General features: G+C 36.8%; 1 protein-coding gene across 1 annotated transcript in view; it reads right to left on the minus strand.

Annotated features, from left to right (window-relative positions):
- The window catches only part of SCP2 (sterol carrier protein 2), a 116357-nt gene that overhangs the window by 82829 nt on the left and 9608 nt on the right, over nt 1-23920 (minus strand). Inside the window, exons 2-5 of the mRNA XM_008699183.2 lie at nt 23656-23713; nt 22956-23027; nt 20546-20677; nt 18357-18421 (exon numbers count right to left, since the gene is read on the minus strand). Of these exons, the coding sequence (XP_008697405.2) occupies nt 18357-18421; nt 20546-20677; nt 22956-23027; nt 23656-23713 (327 nt within the window). The remainder of the gene's footprint in view (nt 1-18356; nt 18422-20545; nt 20678-22955; nt 23028-23655; nt 23714-23920) is intronic.

A 23920-nucleotide genomic window follows, 5' to 3' on the forward strand; every position in this document is an offset into this window, starting at 1 on the left:
ATGTGTAAGTTTGAAAAAAATATTAACAAAAATATTAATGAGAATATAGAATCTCTAAGGGTGGAAATGAGAGTGAATCTGGCAGAAATTTAAAATGCTATGCATCAAATACAATCAAAACTAGACGCTCTGACGGCCAGGGTAAATGAAGCAGAAGAACCAATTAGTGAATTGGAGGATGGGATGGTAGAAGAGAAAGCTAAAACAGAAACTTGCCTCAAAAAAATCCAATCTCAAGAATGTAGATTACTGGAGATTACTGACTCAATGAAACGTTCCAATGTCAGAATCATCGGCATCCCCGAGGGGGTGGAGAAAGAGAGCAGTCTAGAAGAGATATTTAAACAAACTGTAGCTGAAAACTTCCCTAATCTAGCAGAGGAAACAAGCATTCATGTCCAAGAGGCAAAGAGGACCCCTCCCAAAATCAACCAAGACAAACGTCCCCTATGTCACATCATAGTGCAATTCACAAATATTAGATCCAAGGATACAATCTCGAAAGTCACAAGGGAGAAGAGAATCCTCCTACAGAGGGAAGAACATCAGAATAACATCAGATCTGTCCACAGAGACCTGGCAAGCCAGGAAAAGCTGGCAAGGCATATTCAGAGCACTAAGAAGAATATGCAGCCAAGGATCCTTTATCCAGCAAGGCTGTCATTCAGAATTGATGGACAAATAAGGACCTTCCAAGATCAGCAGAAACTGAAGGAATTCATCACCACAAAACCAGCCCTACAGGAGATATTAAGGGGGGGGGTTCTATAAAAGTAAAAAGGCCCCAAGAGTGATACAGAACAGAAATTTACAATCTATAGAAACAAAGATTTTACAGGCAACATGACATCATTAAAATCATATCTCTCAATAATCACTCTCTATGTGAATGGCCTAAATGCTCCCATAAAATGCTACAGGGTTGCAGATTAGATAAAAAGACATGACCCATCCATTTGCTGTCTACAAGAGACTCATCTTGAAACTAAAGATACATCCAGACTGAAAGTGAAGGGATGGAAAACCATTTTTCATGCCAGTGGACCTCAAAAGCAAGCTGGGGTAGCAATTCTCATATCAGACAGATTAGATTTTAAACTGAAGACTGTAGTTAAAGATAAAGAAGGACACTATATTATTATTAAAGGATGTATCCAACAAGTGGATATGACAATTATAAATATCTACGCCCCAACAGGGGAGCAGCAAAATACACATGACAACTCTTAACCAGAATAAAGAGACATATAGATAAAAATACGTTAATAGTAGGGGACCTCAACACTCCACTATCAGCAATAGACAGATCTCCCAAGCAGAAAATCAACAAAGAAACAAAAGCTTTGAATGACATACTAGACCAGATGGACCTCATAGATATATATAGAACACTACACCCCACAACAACAGAATACTCATTCTTTTCGAATGCACATGGAACGTTCTCCGGAATAGACCATATACTGGGTCACAAAACAGGTCTCGGCTGATACCGAAAGACTGAAACTATTCCCTGCATATTCTCAGACCACAACACTCTGAAATTGGAACTCAACCACAAGGAAAAATTTGGAAGAAACTCAAACACTTGGAGACTAAGAACCATCCTGCTCAGGAATGACTCGATAAACCAGGAAATCAAAAATCAATTTAAACAATTTATGGAGACCAACGAGAATGAAAACACAACGGTCCAAAACCTATGGGACACTGCAAAGGCAGTCCTAAGGGGAAAATACATAGCCATCCAAGCCTCACTCAAAAGAACAGAAAAATCTAAAATGCAGTTTTTATATTTTCACCTCAAGAAGCTGGAGCTGGAACAGAAGAACAGGTCTAACCCATGCACGAGAAAGCAGTTGATCAAGATTAGAGCAGAGATCAATGAATTAGAAACCAGGAGCACAGTAGAGCAGATCAGCAGAACTAGAAGCTGGTTCTTTGAAAGAATAAATAAGATCGATAAGCCACTGGCAAGACTTATTCAAAAGAACAGAGAAAGGACCCAAATTGATAAAAATGAATGAAAAGGGAGAGGTCACAACCAACATCAATGAAATAGGAAGGATCATTAGAAACTTTTATCAACAGCTTTATGCCAATAAATTAAACAACCTGGAAGAAATGGATGCCTTCCTGGAAACCTGGAAGTAAACCACAAGACTGAAATAGGAAGAAATTGATTTTTTAAACAGGCCAATTAATTATGAAGAAATTGCGTCAGTGATAAACAACCTTCCAAATAACAAAACTCCAGGCCCGGATGGTTTTCCCGGGGAATTCTACCAAACATTCAAAAAAGAAATAATACCTATTCTCCTGAAGCTGTTTCAAAAAATAGAAACAGAAGGAAAACTACCAAACTCATTCTATGAGGCCAGTATTACCTTGATCCCCAAACCAGGCAAAGACCCCATCAAAAAGGAGAATTACAGACCGATATCCCTGATGAGTATGGACGCCAAAATACTCAACAAGATCCGAGCTAATAGGATCCAACAGTACATTAAAAGGATTATCCATCATAACCAAGTGGGATTCATCCCTGGGATGCAAGGGTGGTTCAACATTCGCAAATCAATGTGATAGATCATATCAACAAGAAAAAGAGTCAAGAACCATGTGATCATCTCAATAGATGCAGAAAAAGCATTTGACAAAATACAGCATCCTTTCCTGATTAAAACCCTTCAGAGTGTAGGGATAGAGGGCACATTCCTCAATTTCATAAAAACCATCTATGAAAAGCCTACAGCAAATATCATTCTCAATGGAGAAAAGCTGGAAGCCTTTCCCTTAGGATCAGGAACACGACAAGGATGCCCACTCTCGCCATTATTATTCAACACAGTACTAGAAGTCCTTGCAACAGCAATCAGACCGCAAAAAGGGACAAAAGGTATCCAAATCTGCAAAGAAGAAGTCAAACTGTCTCTCTTCGCAGATGACATGATACTCTATATGGAAAACCCAAAAGAATCCACCCCCAAACTACCAGAAGTTATAGAGCAATTCAGTAATGTGGCGGGATACAAAATCAATGCTCAGATATCAGTTGCATTTCTATACACGAACAACGAAACTGAAGAAAGAGAAATTAGGGAATCCATTCCATTTACAATAGCACCAAAAATCATACGTTATCTCGGAATTAACTTAACCAGAGACGTAAAGGATCTATATTCTAGAAACTACAAATCACTTTTTTTTTTTAAGATTTTATTTATTTATTTGACAGAGATAGAGACAGCCAGCGAGAGAGGGAACACAAGCAGGGGGAGTGGGAGAGGAAGAAGCAGGCTCATAGCGGAGGAGCCTGATGTGGGGCCCGATCCCACAACGCCGGGATCATGCCCTGAGCCAAAGGCAGACGCTTAACCGCTGTGCCACTCAGGTGCCCCAAATCACTCTTGAAAGACGTTGAAGAAGACAGAAAAAGATGAAAAAATATTCCATGCATGTGGATCGGAAGAATTAACATGGTTAAAATGTCTATGCTACCCAGAGCAATCTACACTTTCAATGCTATCCCAATCAAAATACCAATGACATTTTTCAAAGAACTGGAATAAACAGCCCTTAAATTTGTGTGGAACCAGAAAAGGCCCCAAATCGCCAAGGAATTGCTGAAAAGGAAAAACAAAGCGGGGGGCATCACAATGCCGGATTTCAAGCTATACTACAAAGCTGTGATCACAAAGACAGCATGGTACTGGCACAAAAACAGCACATAGACCAACGGAACATAATAGAGAACCCAGAAATGGACCCTCGGCTCTTTGGGCAACTAATCTTCGACAAAGCAGGAAAAAACATCCAGTGGAAAAAAGACAGTCTCTTCAATAAATGATGCTGGGAAAATTGGACAGCTACATGCAAAAGAATAAAACTTGACCACTCTCTCACACCATACACAAAGATAAACTCCAAATGGATGAAAGACCTCGATGTGAGACAGGAATCCACCAAATCCTGGGCGCCTGGGTAGCGCAGTCGTTAAAGCGTCTGCCTTCGGCTCAGGGCGTGATCCCGGCGTTCCGGGATCGAGTCCCACATCGGGCTCCTCTGCTGGGAGCCTGCTTCTTCCTCTCTCACTTGCCTGCTCTGTTCCCTCTCTCGCTGGCTGTCTCTCTGTCACATAAATAAATAAAATCTAAAAAAAAAAAAAAAAAAGGAATCCACCAAATCCTAGAGGAGAACACAGGCAGCAACCTCTTTGACATCGGCCACAGCAACTTTTTTCATGACACATCTCCAAAGGCAAGAGAAACAAAAGAAAAAATGAACTCGTGGGACTTCATCAAGATAAAAAGCTTCTGCACAGCCAAGGAAACAGTAAAAAAACTAAGAGGCAGCCACGAATGGGAGAAGATATTTGCAAATGACACTACAGATAAAAGACTAGTATCCAAGATCGATGAAGAACTTCTCAAACTCAATACACGAGAAACAAATAAACAAATCAAAAAATGGGCAGAAGATATGAACAGACACTTTTCCAATGAAGACATACAAATGGCTAACAGACACATGAAAAAATGTTCAAAATTATTAGCCATCAGGGAAATTCAAATCAAAACCACACTGAGATACCACCTTATGCGTTAGAATGGCAAAAATTGACAAGGCAGGAAATACCAAATGTTGGAGAGGATGTGGAGAAAGGGGATCCCTCTTACACTGTTGGTGGGAATGCAAGTTGGTACAGCCACTTTGGAAAACAGTGTGGAGGTCCCTTAAAAAGTTAAAAATTGAGCTACCCTATGATCCAGCAATTGCACTACTGGGTATTTACCCCAAAGATACAGATGTAGTGAAGAGAAGGGCCATATGCAACCCAATGCTCATAGCAGCATTGTCCACAATAGCTAAATTGTGGAAGGAGCCGAGATGCCTTTCAACAGATGACTGGATTAAGAAGATGTGGTCCATATATACAATGGAATATTACTCAGCCATCAGAAAGAACGATTACACAACATTTGCAGCAACATGGATGGGACTGGAGGAGATTATGCTAAGTGAAGTAAGTCAAGCAGAGAAAGACAATTATCATATGGTTTCACTCATTTATGGAACATAAGAAATAGGAAAATCGGTAGGAGAAGGAAGGGAAGAATGAAGGGGGGGTAAACAGAAGGGGGAATAGACCATGAGAGAGTGTGGACTCTGAGAAACAAACTGAGGGCTTCAGAGGGGAGGGAAGTGGGGGATTGGGATAGGCCGGTGATGGGTATTAAGGAGGGCACATATTGCATGGTGCACTGGGTGTTATATGCAAATAATGAATCATGGAACATTGCATAAAAAACTGGGGATGTACTGTATGGTAACTAATATAACAAAATAAAAATTATTTTAAAAAATATATACCCACAAATCAATCAACATGACACATCACATCAATTTAAGAGAAAGGATATGAACGATAATAATCATTTCAATAGATGCAGAGAAAACATTTGACAAAGTACAACATCCATTTATGACAAAAACCTTCAACAAAGTAGGTTAAGAGGGAATATACCTCAACATAGTAAAAGTCATATATGAAAAACCCATAGCTAACATCATTCTCAATGGGGAAAAACGGAAAGCCTTTCCCCTCAGGTCAGGAAGAAAACACTGACATCTACACTCACCACTTCTATTCAACATAGTACTGGAAAGTGCTAGCCACAGCAATCAGCCAACAAAAAGAAATAAAAGGAATCCATATCAGTAAGGCAAAAGTAACACTTTCACTATTTGCAGATGACACGACACTATCTATTGAAAACCAAAAAGACTCCACCAAAAAACTGCTAGAACTGATAAATGAATTCAGTAAAGTCAAGGATACAAAATCAACATACAGAAATCTGTTGCATTTCTTTATACCAATAATGAAGCAACAGAAAGAGAAATTGAGAAAACAATCCCATTTACAATTGCACCAAAAATAATAACATACCTAGGAATAAACCTAACCAAAGAGGTAAAAGATCTGTACTCTGAAAACTATAAGACACTGATGAAAGAAATTTAAGATGACACAAAGAAATGGAAAGACATGGGGCAGCTGAGTGGCTCAATCAATTAAGTGTCCAACTCTTGATTTCAGCTCACAGTCATGAGATCAAGCCCTGCATTGGGCTCCATGCTCAACTCTGACTCTGCTTGTCCTTTTCCCTCTGCTCCTCCTCCTCTCTCTCTCAAATAAATAAATAAAATCTTAAAAAAAAAATGTAAGGACATTCCATGCTCACGGATTGGAAGAACAAATATTGTTAAAATGTCTACTCTACCCAAAGCAATCTACATATTAATGCAATCCCTGTCAAAATACCACCAGCATTTTCCACAGGGCTAGAACAAACAATCCTAAAATTTGAATGCAACCATAAAAGACTCCAAATAGCCAAAGCAGTCTTGAAAAAGAAAAGCAAAACTGGAGGCATCACAATCCTGGACTTCAAGTTACACTACAAAACTGTAGTTATCAAAATAGTATGATACTGCCACAAAAATAGACACATAGATCAATAGAGCAGAATAGAAAATCCAGAAATAAACCCACAATTATATGGTCAATTAATCTTTGACAAATCAGGAAAGAATATCCAATGGGAAAAAGACAGTCTCTTCAACAAATAGTATTGGGAAAACTGGACAGCAACATGCAAAAGAATGGAACTGGACCACTTTCTTACACCATATACAAAAATAAACTCAAAGCAGATTAAAGACCTAAGTGTGTGACCTGAAACCATTAAAATCCTAGGAAAGAGCACAGGCAGTAATTTCTGCAACATCAGCTGCAGCAACGTTTTTTCTAGAAAGGTCCCCTGAGACAAGGAAACAAAAGCATAGCAAAAAAAAAAAAAAAAGAAAGAAAGAAAACAATCAACGAAACTAAAAGGCAACCTATGGAATGGGAGAATATATTTGCAAATATCATATCCGATAAAGGGTCAATATCCAAAATATATAAAGAACTTATAAAACTCAACACCCAAAAACCAAATAATCCAATTAAAAAACGGGCAAAAGACATAAACAGACATTTCTCCAAGGAAGACATACAGATGGCCAACAGACAGATGAGAAGATAATCACAACCACTTACCATCAGCGAAATGCAAATTAAAACTACAATGAGATACCACCTCACACCTGTAAGAATGGCTAAAATCAAAAACACAAGAAACCATAAGTGTTGGTGAGGATGTGGAGAAAAAGCAATCCTCTTGCTCTGTTGCATGGGAATTCAAACTGGTGCAGTCACTGTGGAAAACAGTATGGAAGTTTCTCAAAAAGTTAAAAATAAAACCTACTTTATGATCCAACACTACTGGGAATTTATCCAAAGAATACAAAAACACTAATCCAAAGGGATACATGCACCCCTATGTTTATAGCGGCACTGTTTACAATAGCTAAGATATGGAAAGAGCCCAAGTGCCCATCGACTGATGAATAGATAAGGAAAATTTGATACACACACACACACGCTAGAATATCATTTGGTGATAAAAAAAAGAATGAAATATTGCCATTTGCAATGACATGGATGGAGATAGAAAGTATAGTCCTAAGTGAAATAAGTCAGTCAGAGAAAAACCATAGGATTTCACTCATGTGGAATTGAGGAAACAAAACAGAGGAGCAAAGGGAAAAAGAGAGAGAGACAAATCAAGGAACAGATTCTTAACTGTAGAGAACAAACTTATGGTTACCAGAGGGGAGGTCTGTGGGGGGGATGGGTGAAATAGGTGATAAGAATTAAGGAGTGCACTTGTCATGATAAACATCAGATGATTAAAATAAAAACATCTTTCAAAAAGTTAAATTATTGTATTTACTATATCTTGAGACTAAAAATATTCTGCTTGAGAAAAGAATGATAAAGATATTTGTTGAAAAAAGGAAAAAAGAGGATATATATTATAAATTCTAAAAGCAAGACAAAACACCAGAGATATAGTTAATAAGCTTATAAAACAACTAAAGTGAAATTACCAAAAAAAAAAAAAAATCTCCACAGAAGACAAAGAGAAAAAAAGAACAAAGAGAATATTAAACAAAAAGAAAACAAGTAGCAAAATAGTAGATTTAAACCAGTGTTGTCCTAGTAAATGCTTAATAACAAGCTCACAAGGGTGGAAGAGACCCAACTGACATATTTACCAATTTTTGTTGTGTAAATGCTCCCACCACAACTAATTTAAATCACCGAAAGCAAAGATGAGAAGAGATGTGCACTATCAAATCTTGCAAGCTAGTATGAGCCAGTAGGTATCAGTTTCAGCTAACCACTAATTTAAGCCCTATATATCAATAACCATACTAAATGAAAAGACATAAAAAGCCCAATTAAAAGGCAGAACTTGCTATATTGCTAAAAAGCAAGACCCAACTATATGTTGCCTACAAAAATCTAATTCAAAAACCACAGTGAAATATCACCTAACACCTGTTAGAATGGCTATTATCAAAAAGATGAGAAATAACAAGTACAGGTGAGGATGTAGAGAAAAGGGAACTTTAATGCTCTATCAGTGCTCATGTAAATCTCAGCCACTAAGAAAAATAGTATGGCAGTTTCTCAAAAAAATTTTTAAAAACTACCATATGATTCAACAATTCCAATTCTGTGTATTTACCTAAAGAAAACAAAAACACTAACTCTAAAAAATATATGCATCCCCATGTCATTCACTGAAGCATTATTTACAACAGCCAAGATATGGAAACAATCTAAATGCCCACCAATGGATGAATGGATAAAGAAAATGCAGGGTGGGGGCACCTGGGTGGCACAGTCAGTTAAGTGTCTGACTCTTGGTTTCCGCTCAGGTCATGACCTCCGGGTCATGATCTCAGGGTCATGAGATCGAGTCCCATAGTGGGCTCCATGCTGAGCAGGGAGTCTGCTTAAGATTCTCTCTCCTCTCCCTCTGTCCCTCCCCCCACTATCTCTCTCTCTCTCTCAAATAAATTTTTAAAAATTAAAAAAAAAAAGAAAATACAGGGGGCATACATGTGTGTGTGTGTGTATAATATATAATATATACATAATGGAATATTATTTGGCCATGAAAAAGAATGAAATCTTGGAGCACCTGGCTGGCTCAGTTAGTAGAGCATGATCTCAGGGTTGTGAATTCAAGCCCTATATTGTGTGTAGAGATAACTTAGAAAAAAATAAGAAGAGGAATGAAATCTTGTGATTTATGGTAACATGGGTAGACCTTGAGACATTATGCTAAGTGCAATAAGTCAGACAATGACAAATACCATATGATATCATTTATATGTGGAATCTAAAAAAATAAATAAGGGGCATCTGGGTGGCTCAGTGGTTTAAGCATCTGACTCTTGATTTCAGTTCAGGTCATGATCGCAGGGTCATGAGATTGGGCCCTGTGTTGGGCTCCACATTCAGCAGGGAGTCTGCTTGAGTCTCTCCCTCTTCCTCTGCCCCTCCCTACCACTCACACACGTGTGCATGCTTCCTCTCTCTCAAATAAATAAATCTTTAAAAATGAATTAATTAATTAAGCTCATAGATACGGAAAACAGACCAGTAGTTGTCAGAGACAGGGGGGCAGAAGGTAGACAAAATAGATGAAGGGAGTCAAAATGTACAAACTCCCAGTTATAAAATAAAAAAGCCATGAGGCAGTGCCTGGCTAGCTCAGTCAGTACACCACACAACTCTTAATCTCAGGGTTGTGAGTTCGGGCCCCATGTTGGGTGTAGACGTTACTTAAAAATAAAATCTTTTAAAAAAGTCGTGGAGATGTAATGTACAGCATGGTGACTATAGTCAATAATACTGTATTGCATTGGGGCGCCTGGGTGGCACAGCGGTTGAGTGCCTGCCTTCGGCTCAGGGCGTGATCCCGGCTTTCCGGGATCGAGCCCCACATCAGGCTCCTCTGCTATGAGCCTGCTTCTTCCTCTCCCACTCCCCCTGCTTGTGTTCCCTCTCTCTCTGGCTGTCTCTATCTCTGTCAAATAAATAAATAAAATCTTTAAAAAAAAAAAAAATAATACTGTATTGCATATTCAAAAACTGCTAAGACTATAAATCTTAAAAGGTCTTAAAAATTATCATCATAAGAAAATAAGTCCACCTGCCTCATGATCTTGTGGAAAACTGACAGGACTAGAACCATTTTAAAACAGAGTTAGAGCAGGCATTGTAGAGAAACTGCCTTACTTGCTTTTGTTTGAACTGGCTAAAACCTTCTGGACAAAATGGTAATTATGTTAAGCAATTGCTTGAGAAGTCAACAGAAGAACAAACACCCTGATTATAAGACTGATGGTTATGGACTTTCTGGGGAAAAAAGTCAACAGTTAATGCATAACCTGGAGTAGTTTGGCTTGTAAACATAAGTAGAAAACGTTTTTTCCCCTTTTATTTAACTCAGGTAATTGCCCTCTTCCTCTTCCTCTAAAAACCTGTTGCTTTCACCCTACAAGTGGGACTCCTATTTGGGTATTTACTTGAATCTGTCTTCCCCACACTGCAATTCTTTAATCCCGAACAAATGCTCATTTGCCTCTCAAAAAAAAAAAAAATCTATAACCATGTTTGGTGACAAATGTTAACGAGACTTGTGGTGATCATTTCACAATATATGCAAACACTGAATCATTATGTTGTATACCTGAAACTAATATAATTGTGTATGCCAATTATACCTCAATTTTAAAAAACTAATTCAAACATAAAGACAGAAATAGGCAAAAGGATGGGAAAAGACATACTATTCTAATTCTATGCAACAGAAAGCAGAAATGTCTATGTTAATATCAGACAAAAGAGATCTAAGATCAAGGAACACTACAAGGGATAGAAGAGGGTTATCCCACAATGATGAAAGGGTCAAGTTATCAAGTACCTAACAATCCTAAATGTTACTATGCCTAATATCAGAGCTTCAAAATACATGCAACAAAAACTGATAGAACTGAAAAACATAGACAAACCCACAGATTTAGTGGATCTTAATACCCCCCTCAATAACTGATAGAACAAGCAGACAGAAATATCAATAAGGATATAGAAGACTTGATCAATATTAACAATCAATGTGATTTAGCATTTATAGAACAATCTACCCAATAACATCAGAGTCCATATTCATTTCAAGTGCACAGAGACTATTTATCAAAACAGACCATATCCTGAGCCAAAAAGTAAGTCTCAGTAAATTAAAAAGTATTCACATCCTACAAAGCATATTCTCTGACCACAGAGATTTAAAATGGAAACAAATAACAGAAAGATATCTGAAAATGCCCAAATACTTAAAAATTAAGCAACACGGGTGAAAGAAAAATCACAATGGAAATTTTTTTTCAAGTTTTTATTTAGATTCCAGTTAGTTAACATACAGCGTAATATTAGTTTCAGATGTAGAATTCAGTGATTAGTCACTTACAGACAACATCCAGTGCTCATCATAAGTGCCCTCCTTAATATCCATCACCCATTAAACCCATCCTCCACACCCAGCTCCCCTCTGGTAACCATCAGTTTGTTCTCTATAGATAAGAGTCTGTTTTCTGGTTTACCTCTCTTTCTTTTTTCTTTCTTTTGGGATTTTTTTTTTAAGATTTTTTTAATTAATTAATTTATTTATTTATTTATTTATTTATTTATTTATTTGAGAGAGAGAGAGAGAGAAAGCACAAGCAGTGGGGAGGAGCAAAGGCAGGAGAAGCAGTGAGCAGGGAGCCCAACACAAGGCTCATTCCCAGGAACCCAAGATTATGACCTGAGCCGAAGGCAGATACTTAAGCTACTGAGGCACCCAGGCAACCCTTTTTTTGGAAATTTTAAAATAATTTAAAATAAATGAAAATAAAAGCTTGACATAAGAAAATGTTGGTATGCTGCTTAAGAGTGTTTTTTGTTTGTTTGTTTAAAGATTTATTTCATGTTTTAGAGCGAGAGAGCATGGTGCAGGGAGGGGCACAGGGAGAGGAAGAGAAAATCTTAAGAGACTCCGTACTGAGTGCAGACCCTGACACAGGGTTCAATCCCATGGCCCTGAGATCATGACTTGAGCTGAAAACAAGAGTTGGGAGCTTAACTGACTGTGCCACCCAGGCGCCCCTGCTCAAGCAGTGTTTTAAAAGAATCTACAGCATCGAATATCTACGTTTGTAAAAAGGACAGATTTAAAAGCAATGACCTAAGCTTCCAACTTAATAGACTATGAAAATAAAGAGCAAGTTAAATCCAATGTAAGAAAAAGGAAATATTAAGGATCATAGCTGATCTAACTAAAAAATGAACAGAATGAAATAGAATGAATAGAAAGTAGCAGAATGAAATAGAAAAGAGAAAAAATAGAGAAAAATCAATGAAAATAAAAGCTGGTACTCCAACAAGATCAATAAAACTGGTAAACCCTTTTATTTTACTGATCATGGGAAAAAGAGAGAAGACAGATTAACAACATCACAGGAATAACATGTCCAAAGATCCTACTTTAAAGGTATACTATGGGAATAATATGATCAACTTTTTGTCAATAAATTCAACAACTTATATGAAATGGACAAATTCCTTAAAGAGTATTATCAAAGCTCAATCAAAATAATAATAATAGTAATAACATAAATAGTAATATATTTACTGAAGGAACTGAACTACTGATCTTAAAAGGTTAAAAACCTTCCCATAAAGAAAACTCCAGACCTAGATGTGGTTTTTAATAATTTTCAAATAAAAGTTATCAAGGTATTTATCATTCACTACTCAAGGAAAACAATTTTTTTTCATGTGTCATAAATGTTAGGTACTCCCATTAGGGACTCACCTAATAATCTTATTTTGTACTCTTCTCCAGCTGCCACCCTCCAATCCCATTTTTCAAACTATCCCCTAAACATATTATCTTTTTTTTTTTTTTTTTTTAGTAGGCTCCATGCCCGATGTGGGGCATGAACTCACAACCCTGAGATCAAGAATAACAGGCTCTACCGACTAAGCCAGCCAGGTGCCCCTGAATATACCATATTATGTTCATTCCAACATCTGTGATTTGGCTCATGATGTTTTCTCCCATACCCAGAAAGATCTCACTTTTCCCTATATTTAATTATCTTTGTTTTATTATTATAATTATCCTTACTCATTATATAATAATTTCATGTAATTATTATCTCTTATTGTTTTTAAGACTCAACCTAACATTTCCCACTTTCTTTAAAAGTTCTCTAAGGGAAAAAGGGAAACAGCTCTTGTTGATCTGAATGCCTATTATGTGCCAGACACTCTCACGATTACTAAGAGATACTATCACATGTATTTAATTTAATTTGATGTAGAGGTCCCTTAATGTTTGAACAGAGAGAACTGAATCATATTGACCTCATAAGCTAAATAATAGTATACTCTTAGATGAATAGGCTAAAAGTTATCTTCAACTCATTTTCTAACAATGATTCTAGTTTTAGGGGCACCTGGCTGGCTCAGTCAGAAAAGCATGCGACTCTTGTTCTTGAGGTCATGAGTTTGAGCCCCACATTGGGTATAGGGATTACTTAAATGAATAAAACTTTTTTAAAAAGGTGGGGGAGGCGCCTGGGTGGTGCAGTAGCTGAGCATCCGACTCTTGGTTTCAACTCAGGTCATGACCTTGGGGTCATGGGATCAAGCCCCACATTGGGCTCCTGGCTCAGTGTAGAGGCTGCTTGAGATTCTCACTCCCTCTCCCTTTTCCCCTGCACCCGTCTAAAATAAATAAATAAATCTTTAAAAACACACACACAACACACACACAATGATTCTAGTTTTATATTTTAGTGCCTTCTATAGAAAAATCTGTATTTACCAGAGATCAATTCCTACATATTCATATTTTAAAGTCATCAAGTATATAATTTAAGAAGCAATTCCCCTTGAAAAAAATACATATATATTAGAAAGTGCCTAGTTGCCACTAGAGAAACAAAACTAAAAAGTAGGAATCATTACTAAATGACTATTACTAAAATGAAGATTACTTTTAAAATGAAGAAAATAGGATTAAACTAAGATAGAAATCTTTAAAATCATGTTGATAATCAAACTCAGAGGCCCTCAATCTCTAAATTGTCAAAAATTGCTTTAAAATTTGCTTACAATTGCTTTAAAACTGCTTTGAAAAGTTTTAAAAACTGGGGCACCTGGCTGGTTTAGTGGGGCATGTGACTCTCGATCTTAGAGTTGTGAGTTCAAGCCCCACATTGGGCATAGAGATTACTTTAAATAAAAAAAATTTTTTAAATTGCTTTTTTACAAACAGAATGTAAGACTATTCTAAAGGTGACATTAGCCCAAAACTCAATATCCATTGAAAAACAAAACAAATATCTACAACCTTCTGTTCTAGTGATATTTTTCTTTTTTTTCTTTTTTTTTTTTTTAAAGATTTTATTTATTTATTTGACAGAGAGAGACAGCCAGAGAGACAGGGAACACAAGCAGGGGGAGTGGGAGAGGAAGAAGCAGGCTCCCAGCAGAAGAGCCCGATGTGGGGCTCGATCCCAGAACGCCGGGATCACGCCCTGAGCTGAAGGCAGATGCTTAACGACTGCGCCACCCAGGCGCCCCTCTAGTGATATTTTTCATATAAAGACAATACTAGGGGCACCTGGGTGGCAAAGTTGGTTGAGTATCCAACTCTTGGTTTCAGCTCAGGTCATGATCTCAGAGTTGTGAGATCCAGCCCCGTGCCAGGCTCCATGCTCAGTGTGGAGTCTGCTTGGGATTCTCTCTCCCTCTCCCTCTTCCTCTCCCTCTGCCCCTCCTGCTCATGTTCTCTCTCTTTCAAATAAATAAATCTTAAAAAATTAAAAAAAAAAGACAATACTAATACTCACCCCACTATTCCCTTTGCTTTTGTTTTGTTTTTTGTTTTATTTTGTTTTGTGGTTTCACTGTGGGGTTTCTTTTTATTTATCCTAATTTGGATTCACTGGGATTTTTCAATCTGCAGATTACTGTCCTTTGCCAGTTCAAGAAAATTAGTAGCCATTATCTCTTCAAATAATGCCTCTGCCCTATGAAACAGCCAGAAAACAATTAACAAAATGGCAATAAGTCCAAACCTATTAAGAATTACATTAAATGTAAATGAACTAAATTCTCCAATCAAGAGACAGAATGGCTAAATGGATAAAAAAACAAGACCCATCCATATGCTGCCTATAAGAGACTCACTTCAGATGCAAAGACACACAGATTAAAAGTAAAGGGACAGAGGGATGCCTGGGTGGCTCAGTCGGTTAAGCCTCTGCCTTTAGCTCAATGATCCCAGGATCCTAGGATCGAGTCCCACATCGGGCTCCTTGCTCAGTAAGGAGGCTGCTGCTCCCTCTGCCTGCCACTCCCTCTGCTTGTGCTCTGTCTCTCTCTCTCTCTGTCTCAAATAAAAGTAAAATCTTAAAAAAAAAAAAAAAAAGTAAAGGGATGGAAAAAGACAGTCTATGCAAATGAAAACCAGAAGAAAGCTGAAATTGCTATAGTTAGGTAAAACAGATTTTAAGACAAAGACTATAATAGACAAAGGTCATCATAGAGGATAAACTAAAACCCACTTCTATTTGTTACACATAAGATTCAAATATTCAATCTAAAGAATAACACTTCATTATTTGGCTCTCCTCTACATTCACATGTTGATATACATATTAAAGTATAATTATGTTTAGTCTTATTATTTTAAGTCAGGTTTAAAACCTCAAAACCAGCCATCGAATGATAAAGGGGTCAATCCAACAAGATGACATAACATTCATAATTATTCATGCACCTAACACAGGAGCACCCAAATATATAAACCAAACGTCAACAGACCTAAAGGGAGAAACAGACAGCAATAATAGTATAGAGAACTTTAATACCCTACTTTCTTCAATAGATAGATTATTCAGACAGAAAATCAATAAGGAAACATTGGACCAGATGGACTTAACAGACATATACAGAACACTCCACCCAAAAGCAATAGAATATACATTTTTCTATGGTACACATGGACCATTCTCCAGAATAAATGATGTGGTAGGCCATAAAACAAATCTTAAAAATTTAGGAAGACTGAAATTGTCAAGCATCTTTTCCAACCACAATGGTATAAAACTAGAAATCAACTACAAGAAGAAAGCTAGAAAATTCAAATATGTGGAAATTAAACAACACACTACTGAACAACCAATGGGTCAAAGAAATAAAAAAAGAAATCAAAAAATATCTTAAGATGAATGAAAATGGAAATACAACACACCAAAATTTATAGGATGCCTCAAAAGCAGTTCTAAGAGGGAAGTTCATAGTGATAAACTCCTACACTGAGAAACAAGAAAGATCTCAATAAAAAACACACAAAAACAAACAAACAAACAAAAAAAAAACATTTAACTTTACACATCAAAGAACAAGAAAAAGACAAACAAACAAAGTTAGGCCCAAAGTTAGTAGAGAGAAGAAAATAACAAAGATAAGAGTGGAAATAAATGAGAGAGTAAAAAGCAAACAGCAAAGATCAGTGAAACTCAAGGCTGGTTTTTGGAGAAGATAAATAAAATGCTTTTGCCTTATTTTCTCTCTCACCACTACTTCTCCATTAATTCAATTAAACACAGTTATATCTTATCACACTATCCTCCATTTATTTTAACTTCCTGCCAATTTTTCATCTTTTTTCTAAAAGATAAGAATATTTTTAGAGTGTATTCTAAATAATTATTTATAATCTAGTCCAGTTTCACTAATTCCATTTTTAGTTATATGTAATCTATCAAACCTATCTTCTGATTTCTTGATTTTAATTATTTTATTTTTCTTTTCTATAAACTCTATTTTTTCATGCCTATAATGTCCTTTTTCACAGTTTCCTATGCCCTTGGGATATTTCCAAGCTTGTCTTTTATTTCTTCAAACGTGGTAAGTGTGCCTAAATCTGTGTTCAATAAATCCAGTTTCTGAGGTCTTCAGAGATCACTTTTTACTGTACCTTCTTTATCCTGGTTCTCAGTTATGGTGCCCTGTTTCTTTAATGCCTGGTTACCTCTGACTGCACGTCTTAGAAAATTACTTGAAGAGTTCTCAAAGCCTCCAAAAGAAAACGCTTTCTTCCAAAAGCAAATTCACATTTATGTCTGTTAAGTGTCTAGGTAACTATCATTCTGGAACCAATTTAGACTCAATTCAAGGTTTGAGGTTTCTTTGACTGCCCTGTAATGAGAATTTTGGTAGCAATCTCAATGAGGAATAGCTTGTGGTTTATGAATTATCAATGAAAGAATTTTCTGGGGGATTTCTTTCCTTCTCTTTTTTTCTCCCTTGTCCTGCTCAGTGCCAAGTCAACTCTCCTTGTAATTTCATGAAAGTGGGGAAAAGAGGACATAGGGAGGAGGACAGTTTTCCTTTGGGTTCACACTTACCCAAAGGGTTTATCTCCACAGAGCCCCCATTTTATTATGGGGAGTGGTTATTAAACTTCTGATCATAGGAGGACCTGAATTTTGACCACTTTCCTCTTCATTCTAGGGGGCCATCAAAATTGAATCTCACAGCTTCCTGATGAAAGGCATTCAAGCAAAAGCAGCTTCAAACACTGATCTTAATTAATTCTCTGGCATTTTCCTGCAATTCCTCTTCTCTCTTTAACACTTCAATGCCTTTAGGATTTTTTGTTTATATTCTATTCAAATATTTTAGCTGTCATCAGTAGGAGAACAGGTTCAAATAACCTGGCTTCCCATTACCAGAATCAGAAGTCCCATACTTTAGTAATCCTCTTCAATTTGTTACATGGAATTAATTTCTGAATTAATGACTCTCAAATTAAATAGGTAAGTCACCTCAAATTCAATTATTTGACCTCTCTGAACATCAGTTCCATCACTGACAATGTAAAGAAGCTAAACCAAATCATCTCTATGATTCTTTACTGTTCTAACATACCAGAATTTATGCATACATATGCAATGTCACTTTTCAAATCATGAATGATATCAGCTCATTTAATAACTATGCCAAGTTATGCTTCATGTTGCTTATTAACAGGTTCTTTTTTTTTTTTTTAAAGATTTTTTATTTATTTGACAGAGATACAGACAGCCAGCGAGAGAAGGAACACAAGCAGGGGGAGTGGGAGAGGAAGAAGCAGGCTCATAGTGGAGGAGCCTGATGTGGGGCTCGATCCTGTAACGCCGGGATCACGCCCTGAGCCGAAGGCAGACGCTTAACCACTGTGCCACCCAGGCGCCCCTTATTAACAGGTTCTAGTCATAGTAGTCAAATGGGTAAAGTTTTCTTACAGTATTATAACAACTCCAGAATAACAGTAAATAAGACTCACACTTAATTGAATGGATCCCTTCTCCATCTTCTCAAATCCAAGAGCCAAGACACAATCTGCCATACCTTGAAAGAAAATGTAATTATTAGAAAAATTAAATTTTTAGACACCTAACAAAATACTAGAAGTAATTTATATTACTAGTAAATACTATAAGTAAACACTAAAAGTAATTTATATAAAACGGAAAAAGACGCTATAATCCTACAAAATGTTTAATAAACGAAAAATTAGGGAAAATTCTTACATGATCCTATTTCTTTTAAGGATTTTATTTATTTATTTATTTGAGAGAGAGACAGAGAGAGAGAGAGAGCACGGGCTGTGGGGAGGGGCAGTGGAAGAGGGAGAAGCAGACTCCCCACCCAGCAGGGAGTTCATCGTGGGGCTCAATCCCAGAACCCTGGGATCATGACCTGAGCTGAAGGCAGACACCTAACTGACTGAGCCACTCAGGTGCCCCTACATGATTCTAGATAAGAGGAAAAATTAGGAAAGTATTGAATTCTTCTTTTGATTCCCAATATGGTAACAAAACTTTTTATTTTTTAATATGGAAATATGGTTCAGTGAAAAACAAATATAAACAGCTAATTTTGAATTTTAAAACACTAAATAAAATTTTTAAAAAATTTTAAAGGATCCTAATCAAAATCTTAACAGAATTATTTCTGGAGGGAGGGGATGCCAGAAAATGATGTTAGAATTCAAATGAACATCAAAACAGGAATTACTAAAATTTTTCTTTAAAAAGAAAAGAAAAGAACGGGGTGCCTGGATAGCTCAGTTGGTTAAGAACCTAACTCTTGATCTCAGTTCAGGTCTTCATCTCAGGGTTTTGAGTTCAAGCTCCACCTTGCGTTCCATGTTGGGCATGGAGCCTACTAGGGGAGGGGAGGGGAGGGGAGGGAAAAAGAAAGAAAAATAACAAGGTGAGGGGAACAGAAGACACCAGCATTTTCAAACAATAAGACATTATAAAGGTCCAACAATTAAAACACTGAGTAGTGGAGTAATAATCAACAACTGATCAGCAGAACAGAATACAGGGGCTAATAAAAGACCCTGGAATATTCAGAAATACAGAATATTTCCGAATACACAAATACAGAACTTAAAACATATGGCCACAAAAAATGTACATAAATATTTATGGTAGCATTATTCATAATAGCCAAAAAGTAGAAACAATCCAATGCCCATTAATTGATAACTGTTTAAACAAAATGTGGTCTACCCATACAATTGAATATTATTTGGCCATAAAAAAGAATGAAATATTGATACATGCTACAACATGAACAGTGAAAACATTATGCTAAGGGGCACCTGGGTGGCACAGTCAGTTGAGAGTCTGCCTTCAGCTCAGGTCATGATCTCAGGGTCCTGGAATTGAGCCTCACATTGGGCTCCCTGCTCAGCAGAGAGTCTGCTTCTCCCTCTGCCCTTCACCCCCGCTCGTGCTCGCTCTCTCTCGCTCTACTCTCGCTCATAAATAAATAAAAAAATAAATAAATCTTTTTTAAAAATTAAAAAAAACACATTATGCTAAGTGAGAGAAGCCACGAAAGGCCATATATCATATGACTCCACTCACTTAATGTTTAGAATAGGTAAATCCAGGGACAGAAAGTATGTTAGTAGTTACCAGGGACTTAGGAGAGGGGAAAATGGGGAGTGACTGTTAATAGGTTTAGGGTTTCTTTATGCAGTGATAAAAATGTTCTAAAACTAGATAGTGGAGGGGCACCTGGGTGGCTCAGTCAGTTGAGCATCTGCCTTCAGCTCGGGTCATGATCCCCAGGGTTCTGGGATCGAGCCCTGTGTCGGGTCTCCCTGCTCAGCAGGAAGCCTGCTTCTCCCTCTCCCTCTGCCACTCCACCCGCTTGTGCCCCCTCATTCTCTCTCTCTGTCAAATAAATAATAAAATCTTTAAAAAATAATAATAAAATAAAATAAAACTAGATCATGGTGATGGTTGTGTAAAATCTGCAACTCTAAAAAAGACTGAATTGTATAGTTTCAAAAGGTGAATTTTATGGTACATAAATTAGATCTCAATAAAGTTGTTATTTTTTGAAAAGATATACAGTATAAAGCAATCCCTCTGACGGTCATGTGGAGAGCTAACGGGGGGGGCAATAACCCCATATCTATTTCAGTACACTAGACAAATCAGCGATCCTCACCACCCTGAATCAGCTGACGGGCCATAAACAAAGCAGTAGAACCAGTAGCACAGTTATTGTTGACATTTATTATAGGAATTCCAGTCAGTCCCAAACTGTGATAGATAGACCTCTGCCCGCACGTAGAGTCACCTGTATGGGAAAAGAAACAAAAACTATAATATCTGAAACATGGGAATTTATGAAGCTGCAATGCAACATGATACCACATTATGGGTTTTTTTTTCAGTATTGTGCCTTTGCCTAGCATATAACACAGGCACAACAATAAACTACTGACATCTTATTCAGAAACAGTTTTTGCATTAAGCATTATTTACACTCCAAATATGACAAATCCTCAAAACACAGTATATGTGTTCTTTCTTTACATGTTACAGACGTAGGGAAGTAGAGAAATGACCAAGTAATAGCAAACAATTCAATCTGGCTAGGACTGCATGATAGAGGAAGCAAGGTTTCATTTCTACTTCAGATATAAATCTTTAAAACTACATCAACTGATTAAAAGGCTATGATTTTCTCTTCATACAAAGGTTCTACAACTTCAAAAAGTTGAAAAGATCCTGTATGGCAGGGTGTTTCAGAAAAACAGTGATCCAAGCCGAATGCACATTTGACTCCCTTTCCCAAGTAACATGGCCATCAAGGCAGACAGGCCAGAGCATTATGATGGGAACATCTGAAGGTACAGACTCTCCAGAAGTCTTCAGGGAAAACGGCAAGGTTCAGGACCTTCTTTTCAATAAATACATTGTGCATCTCTTTGACCTAGTAAATATCCCTTTGAGGATTCTCTTGATACCTTGAAATCTCAAAAAAAAAAAAAAAAATCACAGATAAGCACAAACATCCATCTACAGTAATACTTATTATAGTTTTTTATGATAACTAGAAATTAGAAGTAATTTAAAATGTCAAATTAATTAATTAAATGTTCAAGAACAGGATATCATTACAATATCACCAAGACTAGAAATCATGCAATCATTAAAAATGCTGTAAAAAGACGGGGGACATTCTAAATGTCAACTAAAAGGCAGTGGGTTATATGATTTATCTATTCAATGGAATTTTATGTTATCATAAAAAAAAAAGACCAAGGAAGCTCTTAATGATATAATTTGGAACAGTAGCCAAGAACTACTAAGTGGAAAAAAAAAATCAAGATACAAAACTGTGTTTATTATGCTACCATGTGTGTAACAAAAGAAAGGGGAAAAGGAAACTTACACACTCATACATACTTGTGTATATACAAATCACCTGTGCAAAGATACACTAGAAATTAGTGAAACTGGCTATCTAAGGGAAGGGAACCATGAGACAGGAAGACAGGAATAAGAGTGAGACTTTTCACTATATAACCATCCACCTTTGGTATTTTTGTACCATGTAAATATTTTATCTATTCCAGAAAAAGAAAAAACTTAATTGAAAAAATGTTAATATAAAGGAAGACTTAATGGGGAATATGGACTATACTAAATGAGAAAAGTAGGTTACCAAAAAGTACTAGGACCCTTTTTTTCTTTTTTTTTTTCTTTTTTTCAAGTTTTATTTATTTAAGTAATCTCTACACCCAACATGGGGGTCAAACTCACGACCCAGAGATCAAGAGTCGTATGTTCTTCTGACTGAGCCAGCCAGGCACCCCAGGACCTTATTTTCTTTAAGCAAAAATTCTATGTGCATGCATACTCACACGCATTCATATTCACTGAAGGATAACATCAAAAAACTAATGGTAATAATTTCTGGACTGGACAATGGGATTACAGGTGACTTTTTTCTTGTGTTTTTCTGTGTTTCCTTTTTTTTCTTTTTTTTACAATTACTATATACTCTTTTTCCTAGTTAGGAAAAAGTTTAATGAAAAAATTTTATTGGAGTTGCCTGGGTGGCTCAGTGGTTGAGTGTCTACCTTCGGCTCAGGCCGTGATCCTAGGGTCCTGGGACTGAGCCCCAGAATGGGCTTCCTGCTCAGTGGGGAGCCTGCTTCTCCCTCTCTTGTTCCCCCTGCTTGTGCTCTCTCTCTCTGTGTCAAATAAATAAATAAAATCTTTTAAAAAATGTATTGGATACAAAAAAGTCAACAAATACAAATTTTAAGATAACAAAGAACAAAAAATTATCTTCTGAATACTAATTATCTTTACGTGGTAGAACTATGGGTAATTTTTTTTAAAGATGAACAATGTTTTTTAATTTAGCTCCTGTTTTGGCAATAAACAATGGCAAAAAACATACATTAAACTAGGCTGACACATAAGGGAAATCTAGGAATGATGGAAATAAGACTCTGAATTCTGAGTTTAGAGGATTAAAATTCACAAATGCCTCTGCATTGTTTATGAAGTTGCTGTTAGATTAGGTGAAACATTCTTAAAACATATAGTTTATCACATACCATAAACGTAGCCAATACACGCCTGTTCCACCACTGAATAAGCGATCTGTGCATCAGCTAAAGCCTTCTGGCCTATAAAAACAAAAGGGTTTTATCAAAGAGTGCTCGGAGTATTTGCTTAGGTGAGTCAAAATTAAGTTCCGAGTTTTCCCAGAGTAGATCTACCTCTAATAGTCTATGTTCAATTCAAATGACAAATCCTTCATCAAGTCATCTCATATCTCACCATTCAGAAGTAACCATTTCTTCCTCTAAGCTACTACTTTTTCATACCTCCTTTTTGATACTTAACATTTTCTGTCCTAACTGTATACCTAACTATAAATATATTAAATCCCAAAGTCTTAAAGCTCCTTAACCTCAAGGTCCTTACTCATCTCTGGTTCCACTGCACATCTAAAGCACAAAATTGGAAAGAATATCATTATTGTGGGGGTGAGGGGGAGACTCCCACAGAGCCCTCTGATGTCCCAGCAAAGAGGTGGACAGTACATAAAATCACAGGCCACTGTTTGCCCTGAATATCTAGCTAAGAATGCCCAAGCTCTTTTCCCTTTTCCTTTCTAATGAATCACTAGGCAATTGTCTGTATAGGTTCTTCTCCCTTGACCCAGGCTTCTTTTTATGGTTGCAAGGCTCCACAATCAAGACAGACAACACAATAACTCCAATGTTCAAAGATCTAAATTTTCTATATTACCTGCTTCTTTTGCCAAGTCGGGGTAGTCTCTTGAATTCTCAAGCCCAGGCTTCAAGAACTAAAAATACAGGAGATAATAAATAGAAGCAAATATAGTTAGATTTTCCTCACAACAGAGCACTGCAATTCATTTATCAATTAATTTAAACAAAAATATACTGAATACCTATCATGCTCCTGGACTCTGATAATAAAGAATATACAGTCCTTGCACTCAGGGAGCTTCCAGTCCAATGGAAAACAGGCATTTATACTATAGTATCCT

Source organism: Ursus maritimus, unplaced genomic scaffold (assembly GCF_017311325.1).
Source record: "Ursus maritimus isolate PB19 unplaced genomic scaffold, ASM1731132v1 scaffold_12, whole genome shotgun sequence".
Taxonomy (NCBI): domain Eukaryota; kingdom Metazoa; phylum Chordata; class Mammalia; order Carnivora; family Ursidae; genus Ursus; species Ursus maritimus.